The following is a 19,216-nucleotide window of genomic DNA, read 5'->3' on the forward strand; positions in this document are numbered from 1 at the left end:
CTGGCAGCTTGAAGCTATACACATTTATTAACTCATGGTTTCCATGGGTTAGAAATTCAGGCAAGGCTTTGTTAGGACATATGAAAACTGCAATCAATCAAGGTTTTGGCCAGAGCTGGAGTCTCATCTTAAGCTGAAGGGTCTGTTTTTAAGGTCATATGGATGGTAGCACAATTCAATTCCTTGTAACCTGTTGGATTGAGGGCTTCAGTTCCTTGCTGGCTGTGATGGTTAATTTTATGTGTTAACTTGGATGGGTTAGGGTGCCTAGATGTGTGGTCAAACATTATTCTGGATGTTTCTGTGAGGAGGTTTTTGGATGAGGTTAACATTTAAATTCGTGTACTTAGGATAAAGCAGAGTGCCCTCCAAATAAGGGAGGGCTACAGTCAATCAGTTAAAGGCCCGAATAGCACAAAAGACTGACTTCGCCAGAACAAGAGGGAAATCTGCCAACAGATTTCATTGAGTCTTCCTAGACTTTCAGCCTGCTGGTTCACCCAGCAGATTTTGGACTTGCCAACATTCATAATCATGTCAGCCAATTACTTAGAATTAGTCTCTTCTTATATGTATAAACGTCTTATTGTTTCAGTGTCTATAGAGAACCCATCTAATACACTGGCTGTTGGTCAGAGGCCTCCTTTGGTTTTTAAATGATTATTTGCCAGCTGTCACTCTTGGTTTCCTGCTGCATGGGCTTCTCCAGCATGGCTACTAGCATCATAAAAGCCAACAAGGGAAGAGTTCCTTAGCAAGATAGCTTTTACAATCTTATATAAATTAATCATTGAAGTGATGTGTGTCACCTTTGCTTTATTCCATTTATTAGAAGTAAGACACAGACCTGCCCACACTCAAGGGGAAAGGATTACACAGTATGAGTACTAAGAGTTTGAGATAATCAGGGGCAGTCTTAGAGGAAATGCTGTGTAGTATTTAAGTAGTCATTATCCTTCCTATAATCTCCCAGTGGCTTTTTGTTAGTTAGAATTCTCAACTTCTTGCTGCAGCCTAAAAAGCTCTATGTGATCTAGCCTCCTGTACCTTTTCCATCCCATCTCCTGTGTTCTCCCCCTAAGTTTTTGCAAGGTCTTATTTCCTGACTTCCGTATTTAAAGATATTCTGCCCTCTAGTCGCAACCTCATTACCTGTTTTATTTTCTTCATTGATTCTACAGCTGTGTGAAATTATAATCATTGTGTACCACCAACTCTTTCCATTGAAAAGCTCCAAGAGAGCAGACATTGTTTTCCTTTCTCACATCAATGTCTCCAATGCCTCGTACATAGTACCAGAAAGTCCGAAGTATTCTGTGTTTCACTGTACAAGAATGGGGATACTAACCTGAGTAATATGTAGCTGCTATTCCTTTGCAGCTTTTAGCCTACTACAAAAAAGAAAAAGAGTAAATACTGTAGTGCTATGATAGATGTCCATACTCACTCACGAGACCACCCAAGTATAGCTGAGTGAATGGTGAATGTCTATTGGAAAATGCAGGGAGGAGCTAGTTGAGTAGTGAGAGGGATGGACAATGAATTCTGTTTTGGCATTTGAAGTTTGAAGTTTGTGTAGGTCATCCTGCTGTCACCCTTCCAAAAGGGAGTTAACTGTGTATATAAGTCTGGGATTTAGGATAGGCCCCCATCTACAGATACACATTTGGCAGTTTTCAGTTTATCTGTAATAATGGAAGTTGTGGTTGTGGATAACCCTATAACTATGGAGAAAAAAGAAAAGTAGGTCAAGAGACCATGCCAAGAAATATTACAATTTCACGTCTGAGTGGAGGATAGAAAAACATACCGCACACATGTGATTAGATAAATATTATGAGATTAAAAGACTGTCAGGGAATCCAAGGCACGATGTATTAGCACCTAATACCAAAAATAAAGTAACAGGCAAATAATAGACAACTCCTGCCCTCAACCCCTCTCCCCAATTCAGTTACTATAAAAAGATTTTCAGTTGATGCTAAAACCATGTGTAGTATAATTTTTCATTGTTAATATTAAGTCTTAATTAGGCTGAGATAAATCTAGATTTTACTGTATTTCCCATGAACCAAAAGACTCATCATCTGGTTTAAGACAGCAGTGGAGTGAACATTTATAGTCATTCAAAGTAGAAGTAACTTCTGAGATTTTCTTACTACACACGCTTTTGGGGTTTTTGTTGTCAGGGATTCTCTAACGTCCACCAATGATTTTTGCAGTTATGAAGACCAAAATAAGACTTATTAGATGATACTTAATATATGAAAGCATATAGCATGGCCTTAGAATTCTAATAATTTTGCAACACTAGAATTTGAGTTCAGCATATTTCTCACTTTTAGATTATTGCATTTTGATTGTAAGAACCTATGGGATCTAAAATATGCAGAGTCTTGCTTGATCATACAATCATCTTCAGACATTTAAACTTTTTTTTTTAATGAGCTGTAAGAAATTACAAGAAAATAGTTGGAAATGTGAGATTAGTGGTCTCACGGTATATATAACTGTCTTATCTTTTTAGAAGAAGTCCTTATTGGTATTCTTTTCTAAGTTCTAGAGAGTTTAGAAGAGAAATCTGACCAATTGTCAACTTAGACATATTACTGCTTTAGGAAGTACATTTGTAATGTTGTTTATTTAAATACAAAGTAAACATTTCAACAGTCCACTAAACCAAAGGGTTCATGTTACAAATCTTTGTAAAAATATATTTAATCCAAAATATGAGCAAGTGATAATTAACATAAGTAGACCAAAGTAATACAGTTCAGCTTCTTTTTTGTTATTTAACTTGACTGATTTCCTGTATTACTGGATTTTGCAACTGTGTATTATCAAAGCTACATATATGTAACTATGTATTTGTCTTTTACCTGTTTTACTAACTTGTTATGTGTCTTGCCCCTGCAAGTTCTGCTGTATTAAAAAGGGGTCATACACTGTCCAGGGCCTGGACCTTCAGGAGGTGTTTTTGGAGACTATGTATTTGTCTAAAATAGTCAAAACATTCTGTATTATAAACTATAATGGGCAAGCTTTACTTTTTTACTGTATACATATCTAGAGACAGTTAAACTTCTCTCTGATAGGAATAAATTTAAAAACACATACTGAAAAGAAATGAGGTCCTATCTGAGCATCATTTATTTGCCTAGCAATAACATCAAGTATCTTTTTTCCTCCTTTTCCTTTAGCTTTATATTTTGGTTCCTGGGAGAGTAGCAAAGATTACTTCTGCAAGATAACTTAGACTACTTTGATAATGTATCAAAGCTCAGATTCTTTAATTGATGTATTCTAAGCAGAATATCAACTCACACCTTGACAACTCTCCTCTCCCCAGAAACATTCACAGTAGCCACAAACGATTCCCCAGGAATTGGTTAGTAGTTATTCACAGTATTTATTTTGTATATTTTACTAATGTTATATATTCTCTTTCATCTGGCCACTGGAAAGAACCTGAACTCTGAGTATATAACTTTACTTCTAAGAAATAACTTGAATATTTCAAGTACATTTCTCTTCTTGGATTGAATTTCTAGATACTTCTTGTATATTTCCATTGTTTAGAATAACATGTTCACACCATTTAAAGGTCCAAAAACTAGTGAATATAATTAGAAAGTAGAAACAGAAAATAGTTTCTTATTCCTAAGAAGAAATGACATTTTAGGTTTATACTAAAGTGAATAGCCAAGAAAAGATTTAAGAGTTCTCTTTTGGAATTTGAATATATAAGCGTAAATGGTATTTTGAAAGAAGTTGCTTGTTATTAGTCATTTAGAATTTGTCCCTTCTTCCTTCTCTAAGATAGAAGATTAGGGGGCTGGGCCTGTGTTTATTTGTGCATTTGTATTTTACCAATTACTTTATTCAGGATCAACATGTGGCATGAATTCATTACCCCTTTGTCATTGTTGAAACTTTCAAATGATGAAAAACTCTCCCCTTCTAAAAATGTCCATCTTAGTCAAAGCTAGCTGACAATTTTGATAATGAGGAAATACAGAGTTAGTTTGTGGGTTTACGCTTTACTGATAATGTAATCTATTACCTAACAGTAAGCTTAACTTTTCTTCTGTTTTGTATCAACTCAAAAAGTTATATTCTATAGGTTATCTTTATCTTTATTTTTTTAGGTTTGTTTATACTAGCAGATGCTTCAAAAAGTAAATGCAAAAATTTATTTTCTTTTTTTGCCCTCAAATCTACTTTCAATTTATGTATGCTTCACACACATAAAACTTTTTTAATTTAAATTCCTCTGCTTATAAAAGGACTCATATGCGAAAACTGCAAATGTTTTTAGGCCATTTGATTCTAAGTGTGTGAGAAATAAATAAATCAGATGTGACAAATAGTCTGTAATAATTTCAACTGAATAAATAAAAATTCTTAACCTTTTCTAGGTCTCTTTTGGTAAACATTACTTCAATTGCTTAATTTTGCTTACATATATAAGCCTATTACAACTGCCTGTACTCATTGAAATAAAGAGTTTTTCTTAATCTGACTTACTTTCTTTTGTTAGGAAACAGGAAAAGGTGAGATGAAACAAATTGAAGAATTAAGCAGATGTATCTGATCTGCTTGGGTCTCAAAAACACATACAAATACATACACACTTTTTGTGTGTGTGTGTGTGTGTGTGTGTGCGTGTGTGTGTGTAGCTACCACAGTACTACTTAGTCCTTTCAAATGTAGTATAATACTGAAGAATATTAATATTCTTTGTTTTTCTTTACATTTTAAGTGACTATAAATGAATGCTTTTCAACAACTAGGAATTATCAGTATTTAAGCCTTCTGGCAGATTTTCTGTGGTATTAAGACATCTATTTATGCTTTCTCTCTGAAAATTGAAAGCAAATTAGTAAGCACAATTTATCCATAACAGTTTACTTTGTGGAGTTAAACACCTGAATGTTCCTAAATTATTTCTAAATTATCCTAAAAATTCCTAAATGGCCCTAAATATTCCTAAATCATATAAATTAACTGAAATGTCTTATGAAATGCTACCTATTATAAATATTGGATATTCACTTTACTGACTTGCAGCTTTATTTGTACATTGAATAATAAGGATTTTTTTCTCAGAATTATCAATCACTGTTAAATACTTCTCAGTTTGAATATAACACGTTTATAGAAACAATCTTTTGAAAAGCGAGACATTTTAGAAACGTTCCTATAGATGAGTGTCATAGTAGAAATTACTGATCTAGGAACCCAAAAAATACCAAAAATAACTAAAAACCCTCAGTTTCATTCCCACTTCTGCCCCAAACTCCATCCCGTTAGAATCTCCCTTCAGAGTTATGTGTGGTTTCTGAACCTAATTCTTGCTCTTACTAGTTTGTTAATTAGGATATCCTTTAATGTCAGGAAACAGCGTAACAGCATTGCATAGTATGATTGTGACTTTATTCCTTCAGTATATTAGATTACTGCTCTGAACCTCAGTTTACTAATCTGTATTGTGGACATAATAGTTTTGTTTTGGTGATGATTAGAGGAGTTTGTATTTGTGTTATGCTTGAGTTAAATTTCAGCTGCAGGGCATAGTAACTATATAGTAATTATTATTTTTAAAATCTTATTTTAGTTGTTACAATAATTTTAATTTTACTAGTAAGAATATTTCTGATTAAATCACTATATTTCAGGATCTTTATCTACCAAATGAGGAGATGCTGTTTTCCCTCCTAAATTCCATATATATAATGAAACTGTATTAATACTGTTTTATTATGTGCCTTTCGGTAGAGAATATATCTTCACAAGTCTTACCTTTATGAAGAAGTACACAAACTTGACATTTGATATTATTGTTTGTAATTTATAGTAACACATTATTGGTTTTTGATACATAAGTAAGTACTGGGTTTATCAGTTTCCTGAAACCCTGCATGTCTCTTAACTATTACTAAAATTTTGCTCTTTATTTAGAAATAGATTATGTCAGTTATTCTGTTATCATCGCTATTAACAGAAACTACAGTATAAATCTCTGTGTACAATTCCTTTTCTTACTTTGAGTAGGGACTTACATTAAGTTGTAGCAAACAAATGGTTGTATGCTTATATGTACTCAGTTGTTTTCTAGTAGGAGGTGGGAGAGTGATTTACCACTTATACAAGTTATTCTTGGGTTATATGTTGTTTTCTATGATAAATTTCAGTAAGAAGGTAGGAAATTGCCCAGTTTTTCTTCACTATATTTATACTTGATAAATGCACTGTATTTGAATCTTACACTTTATTCCCCCTCAGAAGAAATGATGTATATTTAAAACTGCGTTGCTTGATTTTGATCTTCTCCCCAAACTAATAATGTTTTCCTTTTGTTCTAGTTTAGACTTGGTTCCTTCAATCTAGAGAAAGTTGCAAGTCCAGCTGAGGTCATTAGGAAACTTATTTGTGATTGCCTGGACACCATTACGGAAAACCAAGCCAAAAATGAGCACCTGCAGAAGGAAAATGAAAGGCTTCTGAGAGATTGGAATGATATTCAAGGACGGTGTGTGCTAATATTCTTGTATTATAAAAATACTAAGCGCTTTATATTGCTATAGCTTTATGTTAATGATTTATAAGCTTATAATATATGTAGACTAGCCTGTATTTAAAATAAACTCTTTACTTAATATGATTAAACCAAATTATTGGTTATTACTGTACATTATAGTAGTACATTAACACTTTCTGGTCATTAGTACTTGGTGGCACCGGCACACTAACAAACAGTAAGTGGTAATCAGGCAGTGAGAATCAGAATCCATTAATATTAATCAAAATTTAGGATGTTGGTATTTGAGATTTATTTCAAATTATAGGATTAATAACGAATATAAAAGAGACATGAAGTGTCAGTATGCACAATTGGTTTCTTATTGGAATGTCTACACAAATGGTAACTATTTCAGATGCTGTGCACTTCGGCTCCTGATAGAGACTTATTTTGCTCACTGAAAATTCATACTACTGACATTTTAAAAAGATGCAAGATAAGACCTTTGGAATATATTATTTTCCTGATTTTGCCTCTTAGTTTTTAAACAATGAAAAAAGTCACTTTTCTTCTCTATGCGTTTTTTCAAGTATAACATTCATAATCTAGGCTGCTCCAGAGGTGTTTTCTTATTACTCTGTTATGTAAAAGATGTTTGAAGGAAATAAAATGTATGTTGTGAACATTGGTATGTCTACGGAGACATTATCATATGCATGTGTCTGTACATACATACATGGTGACATCTGAAAGAGTTTTATGGAATGTATATAATAATGAATATTATCATTACACCCATTATATCCAGTAGATGATTTTTTATCTTTCATTCAAACCAGTAGCTCTAAAACATAAGAACAATTTGCTAACTTAGAGTCTTTTCAGGACAACCCCTAAGATTGTTTTATGGGGACATTGGTAAGTAAATGTGAGAGAACATGAAAAATGTGAAGGGTTTACTACTGTCAGTGTATGTTTGTGAAAAGGATGTTGACTAGATGAAATTATGTTTCTACACATTTGAGTAATGCAGGATATGTAAACTTAACACCTAAAACTTGGTTATATTTGGCTCTCAGTTATTATATTAAGAAAGTATCTTTTTTTTCTTTTATCTCTGAATTAATACTTATCTCCAATTACATAAAAATGAGACCAAAAAAATTGTAAATATTAAGAAACCAAACGGAAAAATAAGTTAATTTTGATCTTTCTTATCTCCTTAAAATCATGTTAGTATGAATCACTATCATATATCTATGCTAGAAATCACGTTTTGGAGTCTATATCTATAGTTTGGATATGCTTTTCTATTTTACATACAAAATAAATCAAATTAAAGGAGATGTGCTATGGTTGTGATAAGCCATTGTATTTAAAACTCAGAATACCCTCAGGATGATAGGAAATTTGATCCACAAATTGCTCACAAAAATGCAGACTGGGTACTTGGTACTTGAACAAATTGCTTTAAAATGTCTGCCAGAGGTTGAAAGAGGTATTATCTCATCAGTATTCAACACACTGCCATACACTGGAAAGCAGCAGGGAACAAAGATGAGACAGTGGAGACAAATGCACCCTGTGCTGTAAGACAGTGGGGGAGGGGTGTATACAACATGTAGCCCACAGATGCTTGATTTGCTATTTTTGAACTACCCAGAAAGTGCTTTTGCATTATTGTGGCAAAGGGTTTCCCATTTGATCAAAAGCACAACCATATCTCTCATCACCAGTCTTATTATGTTCCGGCTCTTCTTTTTGTGTAAATACTGGGTCACATATTTTCCTCAGGGGTTGAAGATATGTGTCATTGGGGTGCCCTCCTCCCCCTCAAGCAGAGGAAGGTTAGCCTGCTCCAGAGAATTCTAGGCTCTTGATTATTAGATTAGATTAGTAGCTTTATCTATTTCCAGATATTAGATTAGTAGCTTTATCTATTTCCCAAATTTCTCAAATGGTTTATTTTCTATCAGAGGAGAAAGTGGCCATTTTAAGGAGCTACAAATGTATCATGGTTTTGGCCATGCAGTACTTTCTTAAGTGTTCTCTCTCTAGAGCCTTAGTACAGTGGAAAATGAGCAAAGGACTTACATCTCCAGCTTTCATAAAGCAGTGGTACTGATCAAGAGTCTTTAGAGAAATTAGAAATAGGTTGTGAACATACTAAGTTAGGTAACTGAAGACATAGAAACTAGAGAATCATTAGAGTGGGGACTGTTGTGTTAGGCCTGGACACAGTTCAGTTTTCTGGGTGGCCTCTGATACTCTTATAAGAGTGTCCATCCATGTTCCAATCATTTCTTCCCCATCATTGTTTCAGACTGTGTATGCATGGGAGAGCTAAGGGGATGAGCAGCACAAAAGAGATGCTGAGAATTCCCTTAGAGGCTATGGTAGATAGGTCTGAAATAAATTTAATACACAGTAGGATATTAATATGAGCAAAAGGCAGTCATATACACATGTGCTTGTACCATGGAAAATGTTAATGACATGTTAAGAAGAGAAATGTGAGTTACCAAAAGGAGGAATAGAGTGCCAGTTTTTTCAAAGTATATCTTTAGATAGAAAATATGTAGAGGGAGAAAATTAAATCTTAATAGTGTATGTCTGGAATTGTGGATTAAATTTCTTTTTTTACTTTGTGGGGATTTTTTTGCATATATTTTGTTATTTAAAAATGTATAATTATAATCAGAACCAACTCTAAAGCTATTTCCATTTGGGATGACAGTAGAGAATAAATGAAATTTGAATAAGGAATGAGGAATTACAGTGTGAGTAAAAAGAATGAGCTTTAATGTACAGACTTTTAACATATATATTTGCTATTATTTTTTATTAACTGTTTACTAATTGCAGTCTTAGCTCCATTTTGAGCAAGTGACATTACTGGATCAATTTAATTTTGTATAGTTTAGATAAAGGAGAAAACATTAGAAATATTATATGCCAGTCCTTGGGTTATTAGCTGTAATTAGTTCACTTGTTTTTCCTATTTAATTTCAAATACAACTCTCAAGCTCTATATTACTGAATAGGTCTTTTGTTTGCATTCAGACATCAAGTTAGAAACTCTCCAGCTTTATTCTGAGTTACAGTTATTAAACCTATAATTGGAGGCAGTTCTCAGCAGATTGAATGGGGTTGACACTCATGGAATCATTAGAATAGAAGAGACCTTGAAAGCTCTTTTACTTTAACTCTCTGCCTTCAAGCTAGGATCACATTATATCCAGATGAATTCAGTCTGATTTTTAAACACCTCAGGAGATAGCTTCAACTCCCCTTGGTAGCCCATTATAATGTTTAAGAACAGTCACAGTCAGAAAATTCTTCCTTCCATCTCTTGGTAATCTGAGTCCTTCATGGTATAGTTGAAGGCCATTTCCTCTTGTTCTGTCGTCAGAAAGGATGAGGAACAGCTGTTTACCATCTTCTTCAGTACTTAAAGGCTTATTAAATCTCTTTACCACTGCTTTCTTTTCCAGTTCTTTTTAGTATTCTTTGTCCTCTGAACTCTATTCACATTTTCTTTTGCTGTACAACCCTGACCTAGATATAAATTTGGCCAGAGCTGATTGGAAATACAAGAGTTACTGCACTATTTCTGAATACCACATGTTCACATTTATGTGGCTGCTGTTTTATTTTGGGTTATCATTTAATCTGTTTTAGTTTGGATTTTGTTTTTGCATGAAATTCCCTTGTTTTTGCTCTTATTTTTGTTATGTTTTGATGTTCTTCTTAGATTCTTTGTCTTCCTGTGCAGAAATATTTTATTTTGAATATTCAGTATTTTCCCCAGACGTCTTTATTTTTTTATTTTTTTTAATAACTGTTTTTTGACTACATTTATAGATATGTCAGTCCTAGGGTAATAATTAACCTTAGCATTATTGTTCTGTTGTCCTAGTCACTGTTGAAAGGATGAAACATCATTAGTCCTTTGCTGTTTGATACTGTCTTTGGTTTCATTAGGTTTGGCTTTTGCTTAGAGATCTAGTTGGAATCTAGTTGTATGTGAGTTCTCCTTTAGTATCACTGACTTAGCAATGAATCCCATGTCTCTCCTGCACTAAATGGCCTCATGTTCTAATTCTAGTTCTTTCTGTGGAAGGTTGACAGGAGGCAAGTAACATGGAAGGCATCGTAACATCATAATGCTGTAAGAGAGAATTGGCATTAAAAATGGGATGGGGCAGATGGTATATACCTCTTAGTTACTGAATATTGAATAGAAGGATAGTGTTCTCTAAATTTGTTGATAAATTAATAATTAAGAATAAATTTATGTCCTGAAACTGTTCACATTAATACTCTCTCCTAGTCAACCCCCACTTCCTAGTTTTGTCTAGGAAGTGACATCCAGTTTGATAATCAGAAGTTTAGTTGCCAGAAAATCCTTACGGTTTTCTAAAACCAAGCGAAGTGAAGTCATGGGATGCCATTTATTCTATTGTGTGCTCTCCCATCACAGACATGTTAACTTGGACAGTGTAGTTGTGATGCTACTCATTAGGATTGATGGTATTCTTTACACAGATTATATGATATTTTATTTTGATATTTTCATTTAAATCCATATGTTATACTAAATATTAATTTTAATAAAGGTTTTGAAATGTGCTTGATAATTGTTACGTGCACAGAATCTTTCAATTAAGAATTATTGAAGTGACTTATATGGAGATTAAGTATGCATTTAAATCAGGTAAATAACTAATTGATTACTGTTCCTAAAACTTTATATAATATACAAGATTTTTATTGTCCATTCTTATAATTGATTTTTACTTTGCCTTTGTTTAAAGTATTTTATAATATACTCAAGTATTTTAGTGGTACATATATTCTACTCGTCTCTTCAAATTTTTGTTATGTTACATTAGAAAGTAGTTCAAGAAAATTATGTAGAATGTTTATATAATGCTTTGCATATGAAATAAAAATGCATTGACATATCCCTGCTTAAAATAAGCCATCAGTATTACCAGCTCCTCTTCAGCTTTGGCTCTGTTTTTTTCCCTACACCTTTTGGTATACATCTTTCTCAAAGAGCTTTGCTTGGTAAAAGGAGTACTGTTGTATTAATATTTACCACAGATTTTTTAGAAGCTGAGGCAGATCAAAAATGTTACTATTACAGTGGTGAATAGCTGTTAAAGAGTGAAAAATAACTTCAGAATCACTGGTTCTTCATTTCCTTATAAGATGTCCATAGTAACTCCCTTACTTTATTCATTTTTCTGATAGCTGCTGCTCATCTCTCGAATGCCAAACACTGTGTTAGGCACGGAGGGTAAAGCAGTCAATAAAACACACCTGCACCCTGCCTTTATGGAGTTGACAGCCTTGGCAATGACTATACTGTAAGAGTGCTATAATTACTCCCAGAAATTATACTACTTTTTGTTCCTTTTCATTCCATAAGAGGCCCTAATTCTTTACATCTCTAGATAGGTAGGTTGTTGAAAGCATAAGGACATATATATCAAAGGTATCAAATTTTGACATTTTTGTTTCTAAGTTTTCACTGAAGAAATTATATATTGTAAATATCTGAAATATATACACATAAATACAGATATCATGAAAATACTAGAATACCTGTATAGAACAACAAAAGTATAAATAAATAATGAAGAGAAAACTAGGCAGAGCAAGACTACATTTACAAGAATATTTTACATGAAATTGAATCTTTAAAATATAGGTGTGTTCATGGTTTGTGTGTATGCACAAATCTTACATATGCAGTCTCTGCTTACTAGCTTTCTTATATCTGGGAGATTAAAATTAGTATAGTCTTTTGTCCACTTATTTGAACATTGTAGAAAGAATTATAAATGACAGAAAATTTTATGTTTATGTATCTAAAATTGGAGATACATAGTGTTTCACATTTATAGGAATTTCAGATTAAATACTTGCATTCACTATATGCGTGCATATGTGAGTGAGTATGCCTGGTGCTGAAGACACAACTCTACAAGTCATGTTCTTGCTGTGGAGCAATTCATTATCTCTTTAGGGAAAACATACTAGGTAAATCACTTAATCACAAAACACTATCACAGTTAATATTATAGTAATATTAGCAAAATACAGGAAACGTAGGCTATAATTACTCTGGTGTGAAATTTCTCCCATAAAAAATATCCTTTTGGAAATAAATTGTAGATGTGAATAAATTATTAACATTTAAGCATTTAGATGTTTTGAACCTTTTTGGTATCATTTTCCAATTTTGATCCTTATCTCACTACATAAATTACTAACATTAATAAACAATAAATTCTCATTTGCTTAATTATCTATATAAAACTTTAAATCAATGGAAACCCATAAAAGTGACTTTTAATTATACTTTCCTTAAAAAGTTTTCTTGAAATCATCTTCACTATTGGGTTGAATAATATTAATGTTAAAGAAAACTGCATGATTTATTTATTTGTTTATTTACATTTTAGATTTGAAAAATGTGTGGGTGCTAAGGAAGCTTTGGAGACTGATCTTTATAAGCGGTTTATTCTAGTGCTGAATGAGAAGAAAGCAAAGATCAGAAGCTTGCATAAATTGTTAAATGAAGTTCAAGAACCAGAAAGGAACATTGAGCATGAAAGGTATTTGGAGTGTCTGTTTTGAGATGACAGATACATAAATTTAAATGGAATTTCTTCCCAAACTTAATGAAAGTTAGGTGCCAACTTTGTAGCCTAGGAGATCATTTGCTAGTCTGAGGTGAGATGCTCTGGCTGTTGGAATCAGTGGGCTGGAGAATTCTCAGCATGGTCTCTCCATGTCTCCCCACTGTCATAGCTGTACTTAAATCCTAAAACTGTCACATGGTTTAAGTAATTATTATTTGTTTAATTCTTAGACATCATTAAAAATATATTAGTTAAAAACTTTTATCTTTTGCAAAACTGTAGAGTTGAATACACATTTATCATTTTGGTGTCTAAGCAGTGGTTAATCATGGAATCAGGTGGCCGAGAGTGGATGTGTACTTGATTTTTAAGGAAAAGTCACAGGGGATTTACAGCTGGTATGGTTTGGACAACTATAATTATTTTAGTCTGATTTTTATTGTTTTATTGTTTTATTTATAATTTATCCACTATTTAGTGGATACAGGCTTGGATCTATTGCCTTGAAACTGAGAGAAAGCACAGGTTTAGTAATGTCATCATATAAAGAATATAACATTTGATGTCAGATGTTCCTAGTTCAGGTGCTGGTCTGAAACTGATATCTATTAGTACATGACTTTGGGCAAATACTTTAAACTCTGTGCCTTACTTGGTATCTTCATAATAAGAATAAAGGTTCCTGTCTCAGAAGTTTGGGGCAATCAAATGCAAGGCAGACTGCTTCGAGATCAGTAAAACACTTAATACTGTGTGATCCACAGAAGGTAATTTGGAGGAATAGTATTTTGATAGATGAATGATGTGATAAGAAACTGATTCAGGAGTTAATTACAGTGAACATTAGCCACATTTAGATTATGTAGAAGAGAAGCTTGTTCTTAAGAGAGTTAACAGATAATCTTTAAAGTGCTTTCATCTTGATCACATATGTTTCAATATATGTTTGTTTAACTACAGTATTTTTCAGGGACATTTTTTTATAATTACTTACTGGTGAATTTGATACCTAACCAAGGGTGAGCCAACACTTGATAATTCTACCTTGCTCTATTTCTAGGGAAGCCACAACATGTTCTGAAATGACCGCTGATAGAGATGCAGTCTACGATGAAAGTACTGATGAAGAAAGTGAGAACCTGCCTGATCCCTCTGTGTTAGCTCCAGGTAGGAGATATACATTTATTACCTTTGTGGAATATTTCACTTGGCTTATTACTCTAATGATAATAAACTGTAATGAAAAATGTTATGAAAAAAATCTTTTCAGGGCACCTGAGTGGCTCAGTCAGTTAAGCATCTGACTTCAGCTTAGGTCATGATCTCAGGGTTAAGAGTTCGAACCCCACGTTAGGCTTTCTGCTGTCAGTGCAGAGCCTGCTTAGGATCCTCTGTCCCTGTCTGTCTCTGCCCCTCCCCCACTTTCTCTCTTTCAAAAATAAATAAACATTAAAAAAACAAAAAGTAAAAACTCTTTTCTACAAAACTTCTTTTAGGGTTTTTAGTCTAAAACCTCAAGTACTTAATGTTGAAAATAATATTTATTATAATATGCAACAACTCATTAGCAACAAAATAAGCAAACGTACACACATACACACCCTCCAAGTCATACTATTCCTTATTACAAGGGTGCATAAGGAATAAGCAAGATACGTGTTCATGCTAGTTATCTCCAGCTTGAAGCTGGCTGCCTGTAACATATGAGATCACCTAGCTAGAGCTATTGGTGGGTAAGCAGGGGGATGTAGAATGATTCACATTATCTTAAGGTTGAGTCTTCTCTCGCTATTCAGAAAAGAAATTGTAATGGGGGAGATGGGTTACAGGGGAAAAGAAGGGAAAAATGACAGTTTAAGTTAAAGTACCTGAGCCTCACTCAGTCCCTCAGATTTAAACCCATGGATGATTTTTCTAGAGATTTAAACCTTTCCTAGAGGCAAGAGCCTCTGAACACATCTTACACTTACGTTTCTGACAGAAGCCCCGTATTCTCAAAATAAATGTTTGATTCATTTATTTAGCAAATACCTTTTGAGTGCCTATTATGTACCAGGAACTATTCCATGCAGTAGAGAGCAAAACACAAAAATGTCTGCTTTCATGGAGTTTATAAATTCTAGTCAGGGAAATAGACAATAACAAGATGCATAAATTGAGTATAAACTGTTGTAGATAGTTACAAATGCTGAAGAGAAAACTAAACCAGGGAAGGATGATAGAAAATGTCAGGATGGAAGTAGGACAAAGGTCATGATTTTAGCCAGGGCACCAGAAAAGGCCTTGGTGAGAATGTGACAAGTTTGTCTGTGGGGTAAGCATGCCAGGCAGAAAAAATCAGGTAGTACAAAGGTCTTGATGCAGGAGTTTTTATTAACTTTTTATTGATATATTCAAGCAATAGAATGGAGGGAGGTACGGATAAAGTAGGAAGATGAAGATAGGAAGAATGATGATATGAGGTAGAGAGAGGCCAGATCATGTGCAGGGCCTTACAGGCTATTGTAAGGACTTCAAGTTTTGCTTTGAATTACATTGGACATTGTTGGAGGGTTGCAAACATCAAGTGATGGGATCCTGCTTACAGTTTTAGCAGGATTAATCTGGCTGTTGTGCTAAGAATAGAGTATACATAGTGTGATAAGCTTACAAGAAGATATAGCAGTGGGACACTGGTTCAACAATGAGTGAAGGATGTGAGTGGCTCAGACCAGAGTGGTAGCAGTGAAGATGATAAACAACAGGCAGATTCTAGGTATGTCTAGAGGCAGCATATTTGTTGATGAACTGGGTATGGCTCCTGAGAGAAAGACACTAACCATGGTAAGTTTTTTAGATTGAATACTGAAGGCATGCAGTTGACTTACTGAATTAGGGGAATCTACAAGAGGAAGGTTAGGAACTGAGTTTTACAAACATTAAGTCTGAGATGCTGAGTATGGAGTTGGATATACAAATTTGGAGTTTGGGGGAAGGCTAAGTAAGGAGATATTTAAAGCTGGCTGAGCTGTCAGGGGAGTTTGAGAAGTCAGAAAAGGGCTGTGATCCAAGGCCTCCACCTTAGTACATACACTTGGATGTGTAGAGGTCAGTAAGATGAGGAGACCAGCAGAGAAGGCTGAGGGAGCAGCCTGGAGGTAGCAGGAAAACTGTAGGAGTGTTATCCTGGAGAGCAAGTCAAGGAAGTATTTCAAGGGGGAGCTAGAGATAAACTGAGTTGAATGCTACAGACTGGGTAAGAAGATGAGGATCAAGGACTGACTGACTGACTGATGGATTTGGCAACACAAATTGGGGATCTTAATAAAACGTTTTCAGTGGAATAGCAAGAAGAGGAAATTCAAAAAGAATGAGACAAGATAATTGGAAAAGAAACAATAAGCCTAGGCAACACTTGTAACAAGTTTCACTGTAACAAAAAGGAAAGATCTGGCTAGCTGCTGGAGGGGCACGTGGAGTCAAGAATTGTTGTTGTTTTCTTAGATGACAGAAATAACATCATGTTTGCATATTTATGGGATTAAGGAAGGAAGGGGGGCAAATGTTGCCACAGTTGCTGGAGTACTGTCTCTGAGTACATGGGCGAAGATGGGATCAGATGGACAAGTGACAGGATCTGTTTAGCTTGGAACGTGGGAGCTTTGCTTAATGACAGGAAAGAAAGCAGAATAAATGGACAAAGACACAGGAAGATATCTAATTGCAGCCATGGAAATTTACTGATATTGATTCAATAAGTTGGTTGATTAATCTGATTCTAATTAGATTTGAATGGGATCACACATTCAAACACACTCTCACTTTCGCACATCAGAGTTAAATTTCCTTTTATTTGGAGGGCATGCTTGTTTTACACTAGTGACCCAATAAAAAATGAAGTCATTCTTTAATAATCACATGTAATTGAAAGTTCACTAAAAAGGGGATCTGTACTCTTTCCAACTTAAATGTTCAGAATTTTTATTGAGTACAATGGTCTTTGATTTTGTTCCTTATTCAGAGTATCTCACCAACCTTTGAAGTAGATGGAAATTATTTTTGAAGAGAAAATGTGTGGTTAAATAGTGGGTATATGAGAATGGGGTCCTTTATGTGTTCAGTCTGTTTTAAGCAAAGCTTTACTATAATAGTACTATTTTAAATTTGGCAGAATTTCTCTTCTCTTCAAAAAACATTTAGTTCATTGTACATTTTTTCTATGTTTTACATGGCATATTTTCTTTAATTCAAATCTAGTTCACTACATATTTGACTTATAGGCGTCCAATCCTGTTTGTTTGATTTATTTATTTATTTATTTATTTATTTATTTATTTATTGCATTTAACTTGCTTTTGGCAGGTTTTGATGTCAAGAATTAAGAGCATGAAAAAAAGAATTAAGAGCACTTTCATTTTAAATTTTAGCTGTTCTTTTCCTTCTGCTTCAGTAAGAATTATTCAGGAAACTTAAGGTTAGGGATAAAAAAAAAGAACCTCAGATATAAAATGCTTCATCTGGAATTAAGAACTAGATTCCATACATCTGAGGAAAAATATTATATGTATTAAACAAAAAATAACTTTCCTTATATATGTCATTCTTTTACAGAGACAAAATATACTAGTAGTCCATGGGATATATGAATATATATTTAATCATAGCTTTGTCTTTTGGTATTTTGTATATTATTACTATGTATTTGGACCAGAGCAGTGAAACTTTTTTCCTGGACTTATTATGCCATCTTGGTAATAAATTACCTATTCTTATTGTACAAGTAAATATTTGAATTTATTGTAGGTAGTGCAGTTTCATGTACACTTTCCCTCCAGTAAGAACAAGAGGAAAGCAGTTGATGGGATTTAATACATTTAACTCTTCCAGAAAGGCATTTATTTAAACGGCTAAATGTTTAACTTGGTAGTCATTTCTATTATGCAAATGTATTTTCATTATTATTAAAACCACCAAATTTCCTCATGAGTTGTTCCCTTTTTTTTTTACCCTATTCCTGCATAATGTAAGTTTAGTGAGACCAAGACACTTGGTGATTCACAGTATTCATTCAAGGAAAAGGTCTGTTATATATATATATATATTATATATATTTTATTTATTTGGAGATGTATATATATATACAATAGGGATATTGTAGTTTACAGAAACTGATAAGTAACAGTTTTATGCATAGGCAATCTATTTTATTACTTTTTTCCTCCAAAGTTTTAAATTCCCTCCCATCATTAGGATTGTTGAGGAAATAACTGATGACAGTACTCCAATGTAATAAAGTATATCATGCTTATGTGTATGATACCATATAGTATGAAAACCCTTTAAAAACATTTAAAAGTTTGTTAGCTAAAAGATCTTGGAAGAATTCTGAATCTTGAATGTCACAGTCTATACCACCCTACAACTACATTTTATAATTTTCTGTAAAAATATAAAGCAAGATTTACTGTTTCTAGGTCTTAATTTTTAGAGTTTCTAGGTAGGTAGCAACGGTATTACAGCCTTAGTTTAAGAAGTAAACTAAACTGCATAGTAAAGCCCTAGAGTTCATGGGTATTTTGCTTTCTTTCAGATTAAGATTATGATCTATAAACTGGTTGCAGTGATCTCTATTTATAGCTCAGCCTCTGGATTACAAAGGAGGATGGAATGGGTCACTTTCACTCTCCCCTAGTCTGTATTAACTCCTCGTGGTTTTAAAGGACTTCCTGCTTAGTCTGGACTCATCCTACCTACAGTGTTTTGTTTTGTTTTTATGTTTATTTTTGAGAGAGTGAGAGAGACAGAATGCAGCCAGGGAGATGCAGAGAGAGAGGGAGACACAGAATCTGATCTTTTTTTTTTTTTAATGTTTGTGTTGTTTTTGTTTTTTATTCAATGGAAAAATAACCTGTTGGGGGGCGCCTGGGTGGCGCAGTCGGTTAAGCGTCCGACTTCAGCCAGGTCACGATCTTGCAGTCCGTGAGTTCGAGCCCCGTGTCAGGCTCTGGGCTGATGGCTCAGAGCCTGGAGCCTGTTTCCGATTCTGTGTCTCCCTCTC

At 33.9% G+C, this 19,216-nt stretch overlaps 1 protein-coding gene across 3 annotated transcripts in view; it reads left to right on the forward strand.

Annotated features, from left to right (window-relative positions):
- Positions 1–19,216, forward strand: part of XRCC4 (X-ray repair cross complementing 4) — a 247,774-nt gene that overhangs the window by 80,396 nt on the left and 148,162 nt on the right. For all 3 annotated transcript variants that reach the window (XR_006299172.1, XM_043593244.1, XM_043593240.1), the window contains exons 4-6: positions 6,366–6,532; positions 13,000–13,152; positions 14,240–14,346. Coding sequence is in view for 2 of the 3 variants with exons in the window: in XM_043593244.1 (XP_043449179.1) it covers positions 6,366–6,532; positions 13,000–13,152; positions 14,240–14,346 (427 nt within the window). In the remaining variant the exon portion in view is untranslated. The remainder of the gene's footprint in view (positions 1–6,365; positions 6,533–12,999; positions 13,153–14,239; positions 14,347–19,216) is intronic.

Source organism: Prionailurus bengalensis, chromosome A1 (assembly GCF_016509475.1).
Source record: "Prionailurus bengalensis isolate Pbe53 chromosome A1, Fcat_Pben_1.1_paternal_pri, whole genome shotgun sequence".
Taxonomy (NCBI): domain Eukaryota; kingdom Metazoa; phylum Chordata; class Mammalia; order Carnivora; family Felidae; genus Prionailurus; species Prionailurus bengalensis.